At 41.5% G+C, this 23,057-nt stretch overlaps 1 protein-coding gene and 1 long non-coding RNA gene across 2 annotated transcripts in view; one reads left to right on the top strand and one right to left on the bottom strand.

Annotated features, from left to right (window-relative positions):
• Positions 1-310: 310 nt before the first annotated feature.
• LOC142603864 (uncharacterized) lies at positions 311-10,601 on the top strand. The gene is made up of 4 exons (XR_012837758.1): positions 311-726; positions 922-1,110; positions 3,047-3,253; positions 3,567-10,601. It is a non-coding gene; the product is annotated as an uncharacterized LOC142603864 (long non-coding RNA).
• Positions 10,375-23,057, bottom strand: part of CLINT1 (clathrin interactor 1) — a 52,050-nt gene continuing 39,367 nt past the window's right edge. Inside the window, exons 7-12 of the mRNA XM_075766587.1 lie at positions 22,657-22,888; positions 22,087-22,168; positions 17,667-17,744; positions 13,495-13,754; positions 12,598-12,802; positions 10,375-12,106 (exon numbers count right to left, since the gene is read on the bottom strand). Coding sequence (XP_075622702.1) covers positions 11,745-12,106; positions 12,598-12,802; positions 13,495-13,754; positions 17,667-17,744; positions 22,087-22,168; positions 22,657-22,888 — 1,219 coding nt within the window. The 3' untranslated portion in view covers positions 10,375-11,744. The remainder of the gene's footprint in view (positions 12,107-12,597; positions 12,803-13,494; positions 13,755-17,666; positions 17,745-22,086; positions 22,169-22,656; positions 22,889-23,057) is intronic.

The following is a 23,057-nucleotide window of genomic DNA, read 5'->3' as shown; positions in this document are numbered from 1 at the left end:
ACACCTGCCTGCTCGTCCCTTCCCTGTCCCTAACGGGGCGGGGGGGGAAGAACTCCAAACCCTGCTGCCGCCCCGGGCCCCCCTGTGCTCGCGCTGCCGGTGCCCCCGCGCTCGCTGCTCTCGCTGCCCACGAGGTGGCGGTAGGTTGAAGGGAAACCCCGCGGCGGGCAGCGGGCGGGCAGCGAGCAGCGGGTTTCCCAAAAAAAACCCCCCCACCGCGCTGGGAAGCTGCCCGGCTGCAGGAGCCCGTGCGGGTGTCGCGGTGGGCTCTGCGCCGGCTTCTCCCTGATGGCGGGGTGCGTTGGGGGCGGCCGTGCTCCTCACTCTGTGTCCTTCAGATCCACCCGTGTCCCTGGGAAGGGGCGGAGGTGAGAGCGGGGGAGCCAAAAAATCCCGAGTGGTTGCGTGGGGTGCGTGGGGGCCGTTCCCTAGCTCAAGCCCAGGAGTTTGGGTGCTCATCGGACACCGCGTCTGCTGCTTCGTAGTGCCCGGGTCAGGCCCCGCGTGCTGCAGCCCTCACGTGAATAGTTACGTGTTAGATCTCTGCAGAACATCACTTCCCACCTCAACTGGCTGATCGAGTTCTCCCATAAAAATAGTCATCCTGGTGTGATCGCATGGCTGAGGTCACCGGGAAAGAGCCCTCACCTCCAGGCTGCCAGGGGCTGACAACAGGAGGGGATAGCAGGAACTGGCCCAAAATTTATCGCCACGTATTGGCTCAAGGTAGGCAATTTATGTATCATTTATGTGCAACTGATGCAGTGGAGTAAATCCTATAAAGCGATACGCTTTGAGAATATGGATGCTGTGATAGAGCAATCTAAATGCATCAGCAGTGGCTTGAAGAAGGAAACCAGCCCCTTTCTGTCCTGTCCTGCTGCAGGACGAGGCTCAAGCACAATTGTTTTTTCCCATCAGAGTGTGGTCAATGGAACAATCGTACGATGTGTTAATCAGGAAAAGGATGTGGGAGTCGGAGTGGAAAAACTGATAGTACCGTGCTAATGGCAGAGAGCAGCAGGAAGGATGGCAAACAGGATACCGCGCTGCGCTCGGTGGAAAGAGCACGGAACGATGCTGTGGCTGCAGAGGCTGGAGTCAGCCGTGGTCTGTACTGCGAGCACGGGAAGAGCTGGACCAAAAAAGCAGAAAATTACTGATCTTCCACTTCTCTGCTGGGAAGAAGGGTTTTTTTGCTGGTTCTTTTGGGGAAATGCAGACGGATGTTAGGCAACATCACAAAGGTGTCAAAGTGGTGGAAGAAATGACTGGAGGAAAATGTACTTTTAGTTACTTGGATGCTCCGAAGGGAGAGCAGTGGGAGGAAGTCGAAGGAAAGCGAGGACTCTTGGCAGGACCCGCTTGCTGAAAGGGCTTTGCTGGGAGGCAGGGCCAAACCCAGGGATTAACAGGTTCAAAACAACACTGAAGGGACTACGTTTATGTCTCCCCTGCTAGCTGCTCTAACAGCTTGTGAATGTGGCTGGGAGTGGGAATGTCCCTGTCCTAATGCTCTTTGGAAGTTAAGGTTTTGATGCAGATGCCATAGGAGGCCATGTGATGGCAGATACTCTGACAGAAATTCTTCCAGTGTCACTTGGAGTTGTCTTTTGGGTGAATCAGTATTTTGGCAGACTTGAAAAACTGTTTGTGTGTGAGATGAGAGTGCTTCCTGGCCTACGGTTTAGATCGTGGTCAGGGGTTTGAGCTTCCTGGCTAAAACCTTCTGCCAGACGTGCACAGGCACACCTGAAAGCCGGGCTGGCAGCCCTCACAGCCCAGCTGCTCCTGGAGGTTTTCAGCTGAGCTGGCTGCTGCAGCAGACGTAGGTGTGTGAGACAAGTCCTCCACTTGCCCCCTTCCAGCCACCATAAAAATGGAAGCGTTTAAAATCTGAGAGCAAGAAATGTCTTTTATTTGTCCTCTTTTGGAGCACTGTCTCTCAGGGAAGGGGTCCCACATGGAGTGGGCTTTTTTCATAACAAGCTGTTAGGGTGGCATGTGGTATATGAGACAATTACCAAATGCGTTGATCAGCAGAACAGTGGGTTATCTGGTGAGAAGCACTGGCTACGTTCTCAAAGTGCCTGTGTTCGCAGCGTTTTGTAAACCAGATGTTTAAAAATTAAATATCTGTAATTGTGCAGAATATGCCAATCCAAACACGCACCCGCAGGCACCCTGAGCGGTGGTGTCACCCCGGGAGCGTGCTCCTGTCTGCCTTCTCACGTTGACGTTGTGAGCCCCAGCAGGTGATGTTGGAACGTTGAAGTGAAACTGGGTGGTGGAGTCAAGGTGCGCTGAAATGGGGCATTGATTTAACTTGCCCTAAACCAGCCCCAGGGTGTGAATTGGTGTCAACTCTGGTCTCCTGCAGCTCGCCTCATGCACTCGAGGTGTTGCCCATATAGCAGTGATGCTTGTATGTGCATAGCTTAGTTTACAAAAGTGCTTTGCGTGGGGTTTGCCCACCCTTTTCTCGTGTGCTGACAGTTTTATACCGGTAAGATAGTGGGAATTAATTAATTAACTTTAAAAGCAGCCATGTGCTTGTCATTCCTTGTTGGGTCAAAATGCTCTGAAGTCACCCGTTCCTTAGCTTGCTGTTTTAATTAAAACCACAGACCCTTAAAAGAGGATGGTACTGTCTCCAACTATTCAAGACGTGGCAAACCTTAGTGCATCAGAGTGGGAATCGTTTGCCGAGAGCCATCCTCTGCCCTGGCCTCACATCTATTACCAAGTGTAAACTAACGAACAGAGAGCTGGCGTTTGTCACGATATCCAGTGTAAGGGCTTTCAAAAAGTACTGCGGGCTGACATGGAAAGGTTGCAAGAGGCTGCAGCCCCTGACCTCAATAAAGGCTTCAAAAGAAGCTCCTGAAAAGTTTTTTTGCAGTGCAAAAAAAGAAGTTCTCCTGGTAATGTAACAGCCAGCGCACTTTAATAGCTAAAACTACATCAAGGCTTCTGCTGACTGGGTAGAAATGACGTTGTTTTGCATGTAAATGCTGTTCTGTGATGTCTTTTTTGCTCCATTAAGACAAAGGACTTGAGATGTACAAGATGAAGGTACCAGCTCACACCAGCAGCCCACCTGCAGCGACTGAGCCGGGCACTGCGTGAGGGAAGGAGGAGCTGGGGAGCGAGAGCCAGGCAGGGGCCGTTCCCTGCGTTCCTGCGATGGGCTGGCGTGCTGCGGTCCCAGCTCCCAAAGAGCGAGCCCACCCTGCCTCTCTCGAAGGAAAAGGTGGGAAATGAGGAGCTGCTCAGGCCCCTTCCCTTGCTGTGAGTCTGTCGCGGGGCTGTGCAGAGCAGGGGGGGAGGAAGCCGTGCGACGTGCAGCGCTGCCTGGGGTGGGGGGAAGAGGCTGCTGAGCTCCTGCAGAGGGGATGCGGGTTGCTTGGCCCATGGCCGTAGCTTTGGCTGTTTCCCTCTTGCCAGCTGCAGCTGCTCCAGCCCCAGTTTAGCTGCCCGGTGTCGAGGTTGCGCTCCGTTGCACACCAGGTCCGTTTGCTTTACGTGGCTGGCTTTGCCTGCAGCACCCTTGTTTCTCTCATCAGGCTGCAAGTCCTAAAGTCAGAGACAGACCCGCTCTCTGCCGGTGCGCTGGACCGAACCCCGCTGGAGTTCAGGAGCTGGACGGCATTCCCGACAGTGGGAACGTCGCTGCAGAGACGCTGGCTGTTGGCAAGAGGGGAGACTGGGGCAGCTCATCTGGCCAAAGCAGTTTGTCTCTTAAGTTGAAAACTGTCATCCTGTCTTGCCTCCTGCCTGCGGCCAGCCCAATACCTCGAACGGGGGCCGCGGGCAGCTGCCCCTCACTGCCGCAACTGTGCTGGACCCACGGTGCAGGCAGAGCACCTGCCCATCAGTGTGGGCATCAGTGTGAGCCACCAGCGACACTTTTCCAACAGTTTTTTTGTTTGCAGATACTTAAGGCTTCCCATGTGCTGCGAGTCCCAGTGTAGGGAGTTGGAAGGTGACACGAAACTGGTTTGGCTCTTTTCTACAGCCCAAAGACAACGTCTATGGGACAAAGATCACGTACGGCTGCCCGCGGTCGGCATCCCTCTCTCTGCTCCCCAGCGCTGTTCTGGACCTGGAGTCCAGGTGACGGAGAAGGAAAGTAGCACCATGACAGTCATACATGAGACAAAAATGGAGAACATCCCAGCACCAGGTAGGGAGATTCACATGCATCCACGTGGGCTGGAAAACCGCCTGGAGGCCAGCTTTAGGAAGCTCAAGGTGGAGACTGACATTTCTTCCTCTCCTTCTTACGCCTCGGTGGGTGTTGGGAGGATGCGGTCCCCTGGCCGGAAGGGCAAGGGACAAGGAGTGAACAGAGGTGAGGGTAGAGAGACACGTGAAAGAGCCAAGTTTCCTGGCTTTTAGGAATTTAACCTTTAGTGTTCTCTCATCCTGGATTTTGTTTGCAAATCAAAAAATGGAGAAGGATTTTGGTAACCTCATAGTATCACCAACAGTTTGTTAAAAGACTAATTGCCAAGTAGCTTATGCATGTGGGACCATTAGTAATTCTGTAGCTATGCAAATTAAAACAGTGATGTATGATTTATAGCTTTAATAATGTTCTGAAGGCTCTTAAATTTTAATCACTTGCAACATCCTTTTTAATATTCAATTACTTTATTAACTAATTAGGTCACTTGCTGAAAAAGCACATAAGGCTGGTGCTATTTTAATATCAGCTGAACATCACAAAATACCTTTGAAATGGTGTAAATGGTTTATTTATTTTAAATAGATCATTAAGATGCTATAATTAATCAATCAATTACAGAAAAAAGACAAGAAATTGATAGATGCCAAATCACAACAGTAGCGGCTTCTCTGCTTACTTCATGGATGTTCGCAGGGATGCCGAACTCGGGGAACGTGGCCACTGAAGCACCTTCCTGGGTAATTCGTATTCAGCTGCAGGGATAAGGTTCAAGATATGCTTGGTTCATTATAGATGCTTTTTGTATGAATTTAGCTTTCTGATCGATAAAAGCTCCACCAATGACCTTGAAAAGTTAAAGTATTTAAAAGGACAGCCCTCTTTTACAGCTTTCTCTTTTGTCTGCCTCAAAAAAGATAAAACTGTAAAGTCTTTGTCCTGCTAATGCTGGGATGAAAGGCAGAGCTCTGGAGGGAGGGAAGGTGGGTTGATAATCACTGACCTACCTGCTCTACTCAAAGCAGACGAGCCCTTGCCCCTGCCAGAGACATGGGCTGCGGCAGTGCAGCAGCATCGCGTCCGAAGCGGGGATAGAAAATTCTACCCCTGCAAAACCCACAAAGACGCTCGTCTGTAGCGCAGGTTTACACCTCCAGTTTACGCCAACCCTCAATGTAAAACCTGAAGTCTGAGAAGTTAAATTTGTCACCAGTGTGGCTGCAACTCTGAAACAGACTTTGAATAACCCATCTTCTGTTTTAAAACTTAGTAATTAAGGATAAGACTAGGAACTTCAGTCAGTATTTTTTAACAGATTTTGGCTTAAATTATATCAATGTGGTGATACAGAGTGCAATAGTTTTCTCTCTTGAGAAGTTGCTAGAAAAGATCTGCAGTAATTACAGAGCACTCATCTTCCCATTTTAACTTTTCTTGCTTCCATTTTCTTGTAACTAAAACCCGTAAATCAGGGGGCAAAAAGCTGAATGCTGCAGTGATCTTTCTGCTAAACGGAGCGCTGCCCTTTACAACTGAGTTGCAGGGAAAACAATTCCAAATCGCAATTTGCAGAGTTTCCTGGGAACTAAAAGGTATATGGTCTAAGTCTGGCTCTAAAGCAGAGTCCAGGCGAGGTACAAGACCTCTACTCCAGCTCCTCAGAACCAAAAATAAAAGCTGCCTCTAACCTCTGTCCAGGGGAGGCTGCAGACCGGTTGGTTATTCGACAATTGACAGTAACTTTTACCATTACTGCAGCTTAAGATAGAATCAGATTTTTCTCTGAGGAAGATTCTACCTCGTTAACATTCCTCATCAAAATAATTATCACTGCTTTAAGAGGCTGCTGTTCGGTGTGAGTAGCCATTGAAAGGAAGAACACGCTAGACTAGCCTGGGCTGGATTCGACAGCTGGGCAGAAGGGATAGGGATGCCTAAAATAACGCTAAATCCACGTCGCATTTATGGGAGCTGTCGCAGGAAATAAAGGCACAGAACAATATAAATATAAAATACCAAATGTTGCTACAGGTTAGGACAACGTACGATGCTACACTCCTTGGAAAAAGTGCAGATACAACTCTTAAGGGGTCAGAGATATTTATACAGTCACATGAGGTCATCGTCGCTGTTTTTAAGAGTGTTTATTTCACCCTACAACAGTCCTGTTGTACGACACGGCTCAGAGGCTCTTCTTAGTCTCCTTACAAAGCCCCAGGTCTCAGACAAATATGTGCATTTTCATCACATTCCTGTAACTTCTCCCCAGTCATTTATTCACATGGTCGATTCCCGCATTGCTCAAATAATTTGTGTAGGAAACCCCCCATCCTCCTCTGTCAAACAAAAAAAAAAAAAAAAAAAAGCCAGACTAGCTGGAGTTCCAAATAAAAGGTCACCAGCGCCTCAAACACAACTGGTACCATGAGAAATAAGGCAGGAAAATGGAGCAGAAACCACCTGCAAAGCTCTGTGAGCCCAGCCCTCCTCCTCCTCCTCATGCCATGAGGCTGCAGCTGCCTTCTCTGCCACGGAGCCACCGGTACCGAGGAGCGGCTGTTAACCTCCCCAGCTCGATTCAATGTGACAGTGACACTTCACAGCACATTGCATCCAATCTCATTTGAAGCTGACAAAGATTGTTTCTGTTTTATATCTATTGGTTTATTAATGGCCTACAGCCTCTTAAGCAGATGCATATTCATTAGATAGCCAGCTGTTAGGGGGTTCCCAGATGTCGAAAGTAGCTCTGTCTTGGAATGCATTCTTTTTTTTTCCCCTTATCATGAAACAAAGTAATTGTAGCTCTATTAAAGAACCAGTTAATTACTGAACCAGTACCTCATGGCATGATTAAAGAAAGAAAATAATCTGCAAATTTGTGAGGAGACATTTTTGAAACCAGAGATGAGCTGAGCCTTCACTGTGCTGTACACACGCAGAACTCACATGGACGTGGAGACCTGGACTACTCCATGAAAAGAACCCCCGCTGCAGCCATCCAGGGATACACGAAGTTCTGCAAAGGCACCCTTCCTCATTTTCCACATTCTGCAGAATTTCTCCCTTACCTTTTAGCCTTCCTTATCTGAACAGCGGATGCAGAAGCACATAAAAAATGAAAATGAGACACATTTCACTTGTTAAAGGTCATTTTACATGGCAAAGCAAACTTCCACAGCAACCCACCTAGATAAAACTGTAAGCAGATCATTGACCAAGCCGTACAGATTGACTTACAAATTCCACAGGCCATCCTTTCAGTCGCACAACATTAACCAGGCTCACCTAGTTGTCTTTGCAATTTACTATTTTTTCCTTTCTTCCTTCTTTCCTCAAAGCGCCAAAAGCAGCTCCCAACAGGCAGGTCTTGGCAGCGGGGCTGGAACCACCACCATCTTCCTACCGCCCCCAGGAAGCCCTTCTCCCACAGACACATTTAAAATGTTAGAAGCTCCAAATCCAAGTGGTTGCGGGGGGGGGAAGGAAGGGTCACACCGATTCTTTTTCTGGCTGATGGGAATAGCGCACAGCCCGGTTGGTCCAGCTCATCCCACCACAGCAGCCTCCGAGGAGCAGGGAGCACAGTGCTGCTTTCTCCCCGAGAAGGAGCCCCGCTTCAGTTGCCAACGTAGGAAGAAAAGGACAATATTTCAGTATGTAGCTTTCAGTTCTCTCATTCGTACTTTTGCTTTTTGCTAGTCAAATCTGTCAGCAAGTACCTGGAGCTGTACAATGAGTGATTTTTCACTGTGCTGGCAGTTCTGAGTATTAAGCAAAAAAAAAGTTTCCTTTGCAGTCAAATTAAATATTTTGCTTAAAACAAGAGTTTCAATGTGTGTGCAAACCCAACGGGTTTGCCTGAAGCAATTTTGAACTTTAGTTAGTGACGGCTTGGAATAAAATTGGAGGGGAGGAAGAAAAAAAAATTAAAAAACCTCATCGTCATTAAAAGCTTTAATCAGAACCAAGTGACAGTACTATAAAACGTCCTATGCTATAAAAGTGTTTACAGTCATTCACAAAGGAACACAGAGGCAATTTTGTAGAGTGACTCCTGGAGCAAAGGCCTCTGAGAATAAAAGTGTCTTTAGATATTTGTTATCCTGTTATAGTCGGTATCACCTTGAGTATACAATGCCTGCCTGCATTATGTAAACACTTCATTGATAAATCCCTCCCCCACCTCCCTTAAGCTGTGTCAGACTGTTCTTAGTTGACAGATAGAGCTGAAACAGATGCTGCTATAAATACCCTTGTTTAGCTGTTTTGAATAGAATTTCTTTTGTAGAACACGGTGGATGCTCTAGTTATCACTGAACTTGCACCTGTGCTGGAATTTATTACTCCTTTGTACACATCTAGAGGCATTTTTTGGATGATTCCATAAATGCGCACACAGGGACGGATCCTGATGCCCCTTTCTCAAGTACAGACATCCTTTACAAAGGATTTCACTAATTTAAACTGAACTCAATTAAGTTTAGAAACCACAGAATACAGAGGTGGTAAAGTTCACCTCTTACGACCAGACGTTTCCTCTATTTACTCCAAACTTCCATGACAACTGCTTCTCAGCATGGCGTGAAAAAATCACGACGCTACGCTGGCAGTGGTCACAAGGCCAAACCTGGGCTGTTACAGCTAGACCTGGCTTTAAAAATGAAGGAGTTGTACTAACATAGCAGCATGATTTAGGTTATATTAGGCAGCAGCTGATAAGGGGTAGATGGGTCATCATTCATGCAGCAGCTCACTTGTATTTTCACCTGGAAAGATAATTCATATTTTTAATATATTATTTTGCTCATAGTTGAAATATCAGATGGAGAGATTTTGATATCCGCCTTAAACAAGTTCAATACTGTTTTAAGCAAGCACAGCCCATTTTATGGTTTACATTTTAGATAAAGACTGAATATATTCTGCCAAGCACTGGTACCTATGACCCATGTTTTTTAACTGGGGGAGAGGATGGGAAGAAACTTCCATGCAAGAGGCTCTCAGCACTGTGGGCTCAAGACACATGGGGATGCACCTGGCCCACGTTCTGAAGGCATCTCCCTGGGTTTTCTTTTCTAATGTTTATTTCGGTTCGAAGGACTTCTTTCTCATCTACCTGCAGACAACCTGGCTGGCTGAAAAAAAACTTGTCTTCACGCTCCATACAACCTTCTTCGTAATTAGGATACTGATCCGTAAGATGAACAATGTATGGTAGGGGCAATGAATCAGTTCAGTACTACAACTGGTCCACATGCTTATGTACGTGATACACCCTTGAGATACGATGGAGATAACCACAAAATACTGTAAACTGACCAAATTTTTCTACTGAGTTATTCTAACCTCTGACAAATGTCCTTCATTATTATTAATGTCCCAATAGAAGCTAAATCACTGGTTCCTCTGAAGAGATGTGAGCAACCTAAACAAGGACATGATCTTTCAACTCAAAGCCAACTATTTAACAGCTGAACTTACCTTAAAAGGACAGCATTGAGAACAGACTCATCCTACTCATTAGAAACCCTCTGAAGACCACCGAGCAGCACCATGCCCCTCCAGCACTACTGACAATACCTTGGTTTTCCTTGTCACCCCATCTATTGCCCCAGAATTAGCTTTCTTCCCACCACAATTTTGCATAGATTGAACCACTTTGAATCTTCCCATCCGTCAGAACTAGAGGTTTTGAAGATGATTATTCCAAATAAGTTTAAAGGTTTCAGAACAGGAACCAGAGCGATCTCTCCTACTCAGCCGTTAAAGCCTGCCTTGATTACTTTGATGTAACAACACTTGAAAGCTCCTATTCTTTGAAACTAATTTAAACACATTGAATTGTTGAAAGATTAAAAACCGCAGTCAGCTAATTACACTCACTCTCATCTCTTATTCAGCAAATGAATCACTTTTCATTACCACTTAGCTGAAGTACATGAATTTCTGCCTAATTAGAAATGTTGTAGATGGAGCATTAGCAAGGCTGGAGCGGGTCAGGATATCTTGCCTGCTTCATTTTTAATTCCTAACAGTAGAGCCAGATAGGAAAGGCTTCAGATAAGAAGTCATTAAACAATTTTAAATTATTTATAAAAATTACTTTGCCCAAATTATAATTATTTTTTTTCCCAAATGCTCTCATAAATGTCAAATGGAATGAAAGGAAAAGCAGCCCAACATTGATTTTAATGAACATTTTAATGTTATGTATAACAGAACATTATGAATACAATGGAAACAAAGTTTTATCAATTTAATAATAAAAAAGAAATCCAACATAAGAAAAGGGAGGCAATAAATTTCATACCTATAATATAGTGCTTATACTTAACAATATTCCCAGCTTGATTCTAGAATCATGATTCATGTGAACTTAAATGCAGAATTACAGAAGGAAAAACAAAAATCCCCAAAACCTTAATTCATTCTTTTGTTTTCAGTAAATCAGTAAAATCTTTGACTGCTACAGGTTTCCTTTATTAATATATATATTTTTAAATTCATCTATTGGATTCCACAGCTGCTAATGCCATATTTACACAAAAGAATCACCAAATGTTGTATAAAAGCTGAGATCTAATGCTGTTGGATTAGGCAGGGTTATAGATTTACATAACTTAAGTGTAATTCACCTTGTTATTTTTTGTAATGATGCAAAAAATAAATATTTTTGCCTTTTGACTCCTGCTGATGCCATAAACCAGTGGCTCCATAAGGATATTGGTGGTACAAAGGATGATGACTGCCACTGTGAAAGAACTGCAAGAAAGTGCATTTTCTGGAGTTTTTCTGAAAGGAAACCTTCCAGCAGTCTTGGATAAAGCTTCTCCCAGCCTTGCACTGGATATCAGTTATAACAATAGAAGCATGTTAAGACCCCAAAAATCTGTTGATCATCAAATTGCTGGGACAGGATTTTTACAATAAAAATTTGGGTAATATAGCAGTGTGGCTGGAATATTAGCAAAAGTATATATACATTCCAGGTCCCTTTGAATTAGCCATAATCACATAGGTAAGCCATTTTTGGACAAAAATATATATTCTTATAAAAAACTGATCATAGTACTTGAGTGACTTCAATTGTGGACTCAGTGGTAGTAAAAGGAATGATCCAATCATGACAAAGCGATCAGGGAGAGGGGGAAAAGAAAATCAAGCTCTTTAAGAAAAAAAGAAAAGTATAAAATTAGACTCAAACATTTTTACCCAACCCCCATTCCAGTCTTCCATCAAGTCTCAAAGTTAAAATTGGTTCTTCTATGTAGGAAAGTTTTTTTGATGGTCTCAATACAAATTATTTTGCAAAATCATCTAACACATTCCTTAGAAGAACATTTCACCTCTCCAGAATTTGAACACTAGTTATTTCAACATTTAGAAAATAGCTTTTGGTTCTTTATGTTGAAGTTTTAACTGATAAAGGAAAAAAAAAAAGTATTGATCAGTGTTTTCCATCCCTTCCCCATCTATATTTGTGCAGCTAAAAATCCTTCATTCAGTCTGCCCATTTATTTCCTTTGATTTTATTTTATTTATTTTACAATCTTTATTTGCTAAAATTGGCAAAATTTGCAAAGGCATCCTGCTTGGGTTGTACAGTCCCAGAAGTCAGAGAGGTCATAGCGATATTGGGTACCCCCATTCCTATTGTGCCCGTCAAACCCATTCCAGTAGCTGGCACTCCCATGTTCATGTTTATTCCCATCATTCCCTGGTTCATCATAGGCGTGGGTCCCATGGACGTCATTCCCATCGTACCTGACATCACACTGGGCATTCCCATTCCCACAGGAACGGGCCCTCCCATCAAGGGGCTTGTCTGGGGTCGAACAGGCATCATGTTAGGCTGAGGACTGAGGTTCACGGCTGCAAAGTTTTGAGTCATGACATTCATAGGTTGTTGCATATCTGCAAAAAAAGAGAACAGGACACAAAAGTCATTAATCAGAATCTGATGCTGAAGATGCTTACATATTTTAGGAGACTTACATGATAACTTCTGTGAACAAAGATATGATGGCCAAAACCATAGCTATTTCACTTGTTTTCCTATTTTCTATGTGAAGTCTCAAAAACTGTATAAGTTTTAAATAGCATTTTATACCAATATATGCTAGCATGCATATTCTAGAGATGTTCTAGAGATTAGGAAGCCTGAAATCAAGATACAGCAATGGTGCAAACTCTACAGTAAAAACATGCACAGATGCCAGCCTCCTAGCACCTCAGTCTCCATTTAGAAAATACCACTTGAATCAGAAGCATCGCAGCAGTTCAAGAAACAATTGTGACTAAACATAAGAAAACAGTAACTGACACAATACTCCATCTCAAAGACAACCTACTAAACACACACAGAGCTCAGCATGCATGCAGAACAACGCAAAAAAATCACTTACTTTGTTGCTGCATCATGGTATTAAGTGATGGCTGCTGGGGTTTGGAAGGCTGCATCCCAGGTACTAAATTGTCCAAACTGATATTTACACTGGGATCTGACCAAGTTGAGGGTAGAGTTTTGCTTGCATTCTTCTGGACCATCTCTGTGCTTGTATTATAAAGGGAGTTAGGCTTCGGCATCATAACGTTCATGTTTTGCAGAGGCTAAAAAAAAAAGTTTGTTGGGATCCACTTGAAACAATTTACCAATAGGAATCAAGACTAAACAGCAAGTGTTAGTTTTTCCACGGAAGGCAATAAAAAGCCAATGAGATGTTTTAGCCATGAACTTCAGCTCTTCCAAAGCAGCATTTCCATGTGCTGTTAATGCCATTAGAATGGGTTAAAAGAATATTTTGTAAGCTAGAATCAAGCTCCCCTATCAATATGTGAAATGACAGTGATCATCTGCAGTCAAGTTTTGAACTCAAACACGCTTTTCCTCCTAACACCAAGTTGACCTGTTATGGTTTCCAAAAACACTCTCCACTGAAGGAGGCACTGCTGTGTTTTGGAGAACAGATCAATCCTCGCCTCCATCTACTTGAGGCTGGAAACCTGTAACATTCTGTGGAGGATGGCTTTAACCTTTGACAAAGCAGCAACACTTTACAGAACACTGAAGACCCTCTCAGAGAAGACTAGCTTATAAAAGGAGGCTTTTCAAGAACATTTGACACCTTTTCTAAGAGGCTACTCAAACATTTTTGGACAAAACTTTCTTACAAAATGCTGATCACAACATCTGAGTGATTAGGTATGGACTCCAGGAGTGGAATAAATTCATTTTCAATGCCGTGATTAAGGAGAAGGCAAAAGAAGATGGTCATTAGCAAACTGTACAAATAGCAGCATACCTGTGACCTTGACATGGGTAAACTGATGCCCATAGCATTGGAGCTCATCATAGAGAAATTCATACTTTGTGAAGAGGTCATGGTTGTCTGAGAGGGGCCCATCAAATCAAAAAGATCAGTAGAATTTGAAGCAGTTGGAGGCTGGGCAGAAGCTGGCTGTGAGCTACTGAAGAACTCTCCAGATGAAGCACTGGGACAAGGAGAAGCTTGGTTGAAGGCACTCCAGTCACCAAAGTCTCCATTTCCACTTGTTGCTGTACCTGAAAGGCAACAGTGTGGGAGGAAGGCAGACAGATAAAAGAAAGGCAGACGACTTAGAGAAAGGCAGTGAGCAAATGCCATATTCCATGAACTGAAACAAATGAGAGCTGATCTGTGTCCGTCCAGATTAACATCTGCAGGTAGAACCTCCATCTGGACATCATTCCCTCTCATGAATATTCCAACAGTTTTAACAAGGTAGCAAAGGAAATATGAAAACATCCATGCACGGAAAGATGGATGTTTGATAACATGTCACCTGTGGATGTGAGACAAGTAGGAACAGGTTTTCTTTAGTTGAAATATGACTGAAAGATAACTTGGGGTAAATTGGAGGCTCTAGTCAAAATACCACAAAGAACTTTGATAATATTTATCAACTTATCACCTCAGCACTCAGAGAACAGTTGTGAGGAATAAGCCACTTGATAAAGCAAATTCCATTATGATAAACCAAAGATAATTACTTCAAAATTTGGTTATATACAATTAGTAGCTCTTTGTATAAAACAATGCTGAGGGAAATAAAACCCAGAACTTTGAAAGCAACTTGCCAGGGAATTCTTATTTGAGGTGATAAGGAATAATTTCTTCCCATCCCATGAAGCACTCATGTAAAACGCATGAAGTTTTCTAAATCTGATTTCTGAACTAAATGCCTCAGCTTGAAGCAGGAATTCAATCTTGGATCTAACAATTCTCTCAGCAGAAGCTTTGTTGAACTCTTACTTCACCACTTAAACTTTGTCTCATTTAAATATACCAGGGCTTTTGTAGACAAATATTCAAATCAAAACACAGCAACTTACAATGCTCTCTGCATCTTGCTGTGAAGAGCCTAACAGTATAAGGTGTTTGGATACAACTGCAAGGGTACCTATTTCAGGCTCACAGATGTCCAGAGACACAAACCAGTGAACTGAGAATATGTCATAACCTTGGAGTCAAATGGGAGGAGATGTTATCTCCCTTAAAAAACACATTTTTTCTATTAAGAAAAGGGTTACTTCACAGGGGAAGTAAAGCTTACAAAAACATCTACAGGAGATGCTAAAAATAAAGCAATGCCATTTAAACAGTTCTCATTGCTACTAGTGAAAATCTTGTTCCAAGTTTGGGCCATTGTACAGGTCGGCCTTTTTGATTATGTCACTGATATACTTCTGGTACTTCCGCTAAGTCTCAAGTGATGTCATTGCCATATGAAATGAACTTTGAGTCCTAATGAACAGTTAAATCATCCCTTGAATTTCTTTAGATGAGCAAATGAAGACTCAAACACGTACAGCTGGGATAGATGAATCCAGTGCCAGTCTCCGCTTCCTAATCTATACAACTGCTAGTTCTATAATAGCCATCCATAGCAATTGTCTACAACTGTATTCTACCCACTCAAAAGGTAACTGGAGTAGTCTTTTATATCCATGTAAATACTTATCAACACATGCCTTCAACCTTTAGTCGTCACTGTTATTTATCAACATACACCTTCAACATTTAGTCATCATTATCTTTACCAATTTAAATTTAGAATAGTAGGAGAGTAAATCTGTTCATAAAATCCAAGTATTGCCAACAACTTCAGTACGTGAAGTGGACCAATATTCATTAGCTTACGGCCTTACTAGAACATTTGCTTTGATCTCCCTCACAAAGAGGGGCTATATTAGAATGTTTCAATTAGTATTACATATTAAAAATTAAAACCTACTTTAAATATTCCTGATAGATAAGTAAATGCTGAGTGTGCTGCTTCTATGTTCAGACCTGTGCATTGAGCACCAATAATAGAAGTGGGGGTAAAAGGAATAAGGTTTTGCCCCTTCAGTAGAACTTCAAAGATGATTAATCAAGAAGGGAAAGATTCCTAGAGGGGCTTATGCTGTTCAGGAATGATTAATCATTTCACAGGACTCCTTGTCCCTTGCATAATGGTGATTGGAATAGATTAATCATGTTAATGCAGATAAAGGATTGTATCAATTTAGACTGTATTAACACACAAATTATTTGCATAGTAGGCAGCTTTGTGCTTGCAAAACAACTTGGTTTTTGACTAAGAAAGCCTGTAAAAAAGCTAGAGCAGTTCTTTCCTATCAAGCAAATTAAAGGTGTATTAACTAATCCATGCCCAGTACAATTTTCCTAACACAGCAAAATAAAGGAAGAGATCCAAACATGCTGACTAAAAGGTGGCTCACAGATAGGTTTGCTGATCAACCTCTTTGCTATTCTTTCCTCATTCCAGACTTAACCCTACACCCTTGCTGAGAATCCCCAGCCTCAAACACCACTACTGCCCAAATTAACTTCACAAAAGATAGCCAGCCAGCTCCCTCCACTCTATATTTGTTTACAGCACTGTCCTGTCTATGTAGCACAGTAGGCTCCCAAAATCACTCCACTAGAAGGAAGCTGATTGCTGAGGTAGCTTCCCAGTCCATTTTTTTTTTCCTCAGTCCAATTTTAAGGGAAATGTTTTTCAGACAGTGGCCATGTCTATGTAATAGCTTGTATGTTTGCATGCAAAATGACTGGGCATGCAATGAGTCAACCGTAAAATCTTGCTCATGTCATCTAAGGAAGATCTAGGTATCTTTTATTTAATAGGCTTCTCCTAAAAAAGGAAGAAGACTGTAAACAAATCATTATTTAGCCAAGCTAAAATAAAGTGTTAGTCAGCTTCATCCCACAAATGCATATACGCAACTTCAAAAGCCATTGACGTGGTTGTACTACGTATGGAACACATTACCTGAGTAAATTCCCCTCCAACACACAAGGCCTTCCAACAGCAATCCAGATATCATGGGAAGCTTTGGAAATGGCCTCTCCCAGGCTCCCCTCATTACACCATCTGACAAGGCCAACATAACTGTGTGTCTCTAAACAATTACAAACTTTTCTTAATCTTAGGAGACAGGTGGGAGCTGAGGACATCTTTAGGGACTCAATGTTTCTATCACAGGTGGGCTACTATTTTTCATTGAACATGATCTCATCTTTTGGGTTCGTTCAACTTACCCATGTAATTTACTGCCCTGCCTATATCATTAAAGTTCTTAAGACCAATCTGAACCCTCTGCACATGTTCGGAAACTACACACAGCAGCATAAAACCCGTATAACAACTTTTCAGTTCACAGCATTATCACAAGCAAGCAAACCAGACTATTAAACACTTCATGCAAGTCTTTTTATCCCACCAGCGCAGCTGACTTTTTAAAAAATAATTAATAATACCTATCTGTATCTGAAAAGCTTGCAAACTGTTAGCTGAAGTATGAGAAAAGTGCTTTTTATTGCAAATAAAATATTTGAATAATCTTACATAAAACACTGGGAAGACTATGAAGATTGATAACCTGAATGGTCCTATCACTACAGCAAATTTTCCAATCATTTTGGGAACACAAATACTGTCATTTTGAAGCATTCCATCACTGTAGATAGAACTCCAATCAAAATATCTCCTTGCCCACAACTGCAAAACTGGGATTAAAAACTTAATTGTTCAGTGGGCACTCTTCAGCCAGCATTTGGACCCCCACTTGTTCATTTCAGATTTTACTTTTCCACTCCAGAAGTCACATCTTACTTCCATGCATTTCAAAATTAGTCTTGCAGCTATGTTTTAAGTCATATTATATACTTATATTATCAGATGAACAGGGATATACTTGTAACTTCTACTAACATTTTTCTGAAATAAAAGTTAATGAAAAGTTTCAGGTCCAATGAGACATCTGTGCCAGACAGTAGAAATCTTCCTTGCTCAATATAGCACTTGTGGTCCAGTTACATAAACACAGTTTGTTCTGGAAAAGGAAGTGACTTTCAATAATGCCATGTGGCATCTCTTCCCTGTTTTCTGCCCGTAAACAGCATTTCAATCTGTAAATTAATCCTACCTTGCGATGAAGGGAAACTTGCTGAAGCAGCAGCCGAACTAAAATCGGCAAATCCTCCAAATGGGTCAGTCGATCCACCTAGAAACAGAAGGAAGCCAACTGCTATTACAGCATTGTACAAGGATCCATTGCAACAAGTGCATGCGGGATTTATGAAGAAAAGCTGTTCTGTATGAGGCAAGATGGATTTATTGATTCTGCTCCCTAAGTTGGCACTGGTTTTGCTGTTCATCACCATACTATATTGATACAAGCCTGAGCAACAATAAACTGGATTATTTCCAACTGCCTTGTAGAGCTTGCAATTTTGTTTTCCTAGGGAAAAAACCTAAAAGACAAGTTTTTGCTATCTCTACATTTAGAGAGATTAAAAAGGTTAACAAGTTTTAACTAGTGAGGGATGCTACTAGTTTGGCAGTTTGTAAAATTAAAACTTTGGAAGTGAAATATAGAAAAGCCAAATTTTCTTATTGTAAAAAAGTTAATTTATTATGCTTACTATGAAAAATTACATGTCGCCTTATATTTAGTTTTTGTGTTACTTAAAGCATGAATGATTCTGCAGTGATCTTGAATTGGGATTTCAAGGACAGAGCTTGCATTTGTGTTCATTTTTTCGTAAGTTTGCTTCCTTTCTACAGCAGGAACATTAAGTTTCTCAAGCAGACATTTGTATACTGCACATAAATTATTAACTTCTGAATACAGCACAGTAACAATTTTTCACTAATAAAATACAGTGAGATATAAAAACAGAAGACAGATTTAAGAACCATACAGGAAAGCTTGGGTTGGCTGTTTTTTTTTAAATAAACAAAAAAGTTTACCCAAAAAAACCCAAATTATCCTTGCTATTACTTTTCAGTAGGTATTCCACTGATCTGAGAAAGCTAAGTTGACCTTATTTGTTTGTCCTCAAAGATTTCACCTCCAAGCAGTCCCACCCTCAGAAGAAGCTGCAGCAGTTCAATTATTTTGCTTTTAGTGTTATGCGTACATTATATAGGTTACATCACAGCTGCTTAGCCTGCAGTGCTTAGAAACTAGCCAGGTGGGACTGGAACATCTGTGCTGCACTCAAACACCACCAGGGACAGCTTCCAACATCTGGTGCCATTTCTGAATTGTCTTATCGCTGCAAGACATTCTGCCCCATCTGCTACTCTCAACTGGGTTAATTAAACTAGAACCATCTCCTTTTTAATAAATGGCTAGCAGTAATAAAAGGAACCATTCACTTTCTAATACATGTGTACTTGTATTTCTTTTTAATGTTATTTTACTGTAGACATCGCCAGGAAGGCAACTGTTCTTCCAAGGGGAAGTGTCTTTTCTTGCCGAGCATGTAGCATATGATCTAAAACATAAGGGAATGCAAGGATGGTGTGTCTGAATTTTCAGAAATATAGTACTACTGAAATCCTTTTATCACTTTTTCAAGAGGGAGTTTTCACACAAAGTCAAGAAATTTCTTCAACACAAATTTTGAAGTGATCCAATAATCATCTTACCTATGTTTGTATACAAGTTTATGCTGACTACAACCTGAGAATAAAGAGTAAGATGAGCCAGTGAAATATCAAGCTAAAAAACTGTTCTGATCATGTTTTACTCTGCCTATTGCAACAAACATTTTCAAATCTTTTTTTTCATCACGTGTCCTCACAGAGTGCAGAATAGGTTAATGGTTTGAGGGTTTATATCAGAATGAGCAACATAGATGACATACTCTCAACCACGTCCTCAAAAAAATTCAATGCTTATGCTACACCTATTATCCCTTGGCTGTTTGACAAAGTATCTCGGGATTAATTTGATTTTAAAACCAGAACTAGGTTCAAACCCAAAATAACCCCTTAACATTTTCAGTCAAATCAACTTTTCCTCCACCTCTATTGCCTGTTTTCAAACAAAACGGAGTTCCAGAGAGAGGTGGCAGAGCTTAAGCTGAATGCATTAACTCTCTCTAGAGAAAGGTATCACCAGCTAAGATTAAAGAACCTCACCTCCAGTAACACCAAAAAAATTACTTCCAGCAGGTCTAACCACAGATTCTATGTCTTCTCAAACAGACTGTTCCTTCATGGTAACCAACTGCCCCCCTCACAGACAAATTGTGTTGCTTTAGCGCTGTGTAACCTCCCAAGCCTCACCAACCTTCCTCCACATCTCTGCACCTGAAAATACATACACAAGCAAATTCCAAGTTCCCTGAATTCACATGACTTCCCTGCCAGTTCCTTCACAGGATAGATCAAAGGCTGCATTTGACCCTTTCCCTGTGTCTTGCCTGACACTGGGAATGTTCCCACACCCTGTGCTGCAAGGAACAGTGGTCATAACAAGTGACCTGCACGTGAAGGACAGTGCTAATCTTCTCAACATGAGCTATCCTCAAAGATTCCCATGCGAGATCTGTCACTACAAATGAACCCTTTCCATCTGCCTTCTCAGGTCAGCAAAGAGGTTATTTAGCAGGACCAGCTGGTAATATGCCTCTTCTCAACACCACTTCTAAATGCTACTTTGGAAAAAGAAGAATAAAGGCAAGAAGAAAAAAAAAAGGCTTACTACAGCAAAGAACTGAACCGATGCAAGATTCAAATACACTGTAATATGGAAGGTGCCACAGTTCTGTTTGAAATATGGCAAGTCTCAATTTGAAGTGGAAAAATTTATTCTCAATGTGATTTTATTTTTATACATAAAAACAAAACCATGCACACACATATCTAAACCAACCCAAAAAAGGCTCTAATCCTCTTTTCCCATAAGAATTAGATAGGAAACATTTCAGTATTGATTTGGGGTAGTGGTTCTGATCCAGGATCTTAAAATTCCACAGAACTGTGGTAATGCCAATGTACAATGAACACCTTTGCATGTGAAGTTAATAAAACAGAAAATAATGCAAAATAAGTTGTTCCTTAAATTTGGGGCATTTGTGCATAAAAACAGATGTATGAAATGAATTTAATTTCTTAACCATTAGAAATTAACACATATTTCAGAAAAGACACATAGACTTTATCTACTTCCCCCCAAAAAAAGTGTACAAAGTTTTAAAGATCTATCTTAATCTTTTCTTATTTCTGGTAGATCTCTGATACTAGATTACCATGACAATTTCCCTTCCCTCCAATACAGTTTTGATGTATTTTATATTCTATTAAATACTTAGAGGTAGCATTTTGGTAGCCTAATGATAAAAGGAACTGTGTCACAGAGTGGTCATTATAATGGCTTTGCTCAAACATTATAATAAAAATACCTAGTGTGACATATTACAGGGGTTCCTGCTACAATACATCCAGAGGTGGCATAACTCCAGATAGAGGAGTCTTTACATATGCACAAATGCAGCCACCCTGCCACACATGTGGGCCTCCAGCCATGGACTGCCATTTTTTTGGTACAGCCTCATGTGGTTTTACATCATCTTTATAACAAAGACTGGAGCTGAGTATCAGTCATCTCTGAGATACACACATACACTTCTACAAACAATGTGAATATGATCCCATATATAAGAGAAGCTGCTTATTTGTAACAGAGAGAAGTTACATTAAAAGTTTCTATCTATAAAAATGCACACGCTCATATTTTGTTATTTCAAAGTGATCTTTAAACAAAAAATCTGCCCACAGTTAACTCCCTCCCATTTGTGCCATTAGACCACAAGTGCATGGAAGTCTGTTTTTTCACTCTATACTAGCCACAATCAAAACTGTTGATATTAAGAACCTGTAAGCACAATAACAAGTCTTTAAAGTTTTCAGTTTTGAAAAGCAAACCACCAAGCTCCTGAACTCTTCTATCAATTCTCTAAGCAATGCACTGAAATTTAACACACTCCTAAAAAGAAATCGCATTTTGAGAGTATAAGGCTAAGTCCATATGAAAGTTAACGCACTTAAAATTCAACTGCATGTTTAGAGAGTGACGGGACATGTTTTACAATGACTAATTTTACTTTCAGGTAGCAATTTCTTTTTGGTACTAGGGTTGGGATCAGCCAAGTGCCAAGACAAAATAAGATAAAGAAACAAGTTTGCTATATACATTAGATGAAAGCTTATATGAAGACCATCCATCTCCACCTGCCTAACATCTGAACTGCCCTATGAGAAATGCCTGAATATGAATGTATCGCACTTGCTTTTAGAGTTAATTATAAATAACTGCATTACAAACACAGTTTCTGACAGACTGATCTGGCAGTTAATCTTTGTGCTGCTAACATTTATTAGTCCCATGCAATAGCACATACAGTACCTTGCCAGAAAAGGTTCTAAGGCAGCTCTGAATTTTTTCAGTGTTCATTTCTCGATTTATCTACTACGCTATCTATATAACAACAAACAATGCTCAGAAATGCTTCAAAATATGCATTAAGAAAATAAAACCAAAATGTGCCTACCTGTTGAAACTGGCTGGCTAGCTCCATCAAACAACAGATCAACCAGGTCATTAGATGACTTGCTGCCAGAGGGTACAGAAGCCTGAAGAAGAAATCGCACAATAGATATCATCTCATGATGTCATCACTCAAATGACATTGAGAAGCTTTCTGGGTTCTTTGTGTGCTTTTTGAAGCCAACAGTCACTGGAACCTGGCTAAATTTCAAATCAAATAGTGAATAGCTACTAGCTCTTTTTCTGATAACCAAAGAACTTCATAACCTGTCAGTAACCGTGCAGGTTCAGAGAATCCTTCACACTTCAGGCCAAGATTTTATCTTTGCTTTCCTGAGAGTAAAACATGGTAATGACCACATTTAAAAAATTCTCCATCTTAAAGCAATCACACAAAAAGCATTCTGTAATTAAACTGTTCCACTGCCTTTGAAAACCCCAATTAAACATTTTTGATAAAACATAGCTCCCTTGAAGGCTGCATAACAAATTCTACCCTAAACTAGAAAAATGTCTCAGAGGTTAGAAGAACACTGTTTCCAAAGTCATGTTTTATTGTGCTCTGCCGTCTCACCTTTGCCGTCGGCTGGGCGGCAACAGTCTGTTCTGGACTTGCTTTATCCCCTGTATAATGTGCTGCTGCTCCCAAGTCAATGGTTCTTGAAGGATTTGCTGTGCGTTTGTGTGTGATGGTAGTTTCTGTAGCTTGTGTAATATGAATATGTTTCGTTGTCACAGTCTCCTCTTCATCTTTAAATTCAGCTTTGGGAGATTTACCTCTTCTTGATTTTTCCTCATCACTGTCACTAGAAAAACAAAAGCAATAGAATACCATTTATGATGGACTTCTCAGTTACTTAAGTGGGTGTTTGGCTTAAGCCACAAGTGTTTTTGGTTACTGCAATTCCTTGCAGCAATGGTTCATAATAAAAATACAGCTTCTTCCTACATTTGAGAAAGGAAATGTTTTATCCT

The sequence above is a fragment of the Balearica regulorum genome, chromosome 14, assembly GCF_011004875.1.
Source record: "Balearica regulorum gibbericeps isolate bBalReg1 chromosome 14, bBalReg1.pri, whole genome shotgun sequence".
Lineage (NCBI taxonomy): Eukaryota > Metazoa > Chordata > Aves > Gruiformes > Gruidae > Balearica > Balearica regulorum.
The sequence above is the reverse complement of the archived record's forward strand: the minus strand, read 5'-3'. Positions and strand labels throughout refer to the sequence as shown.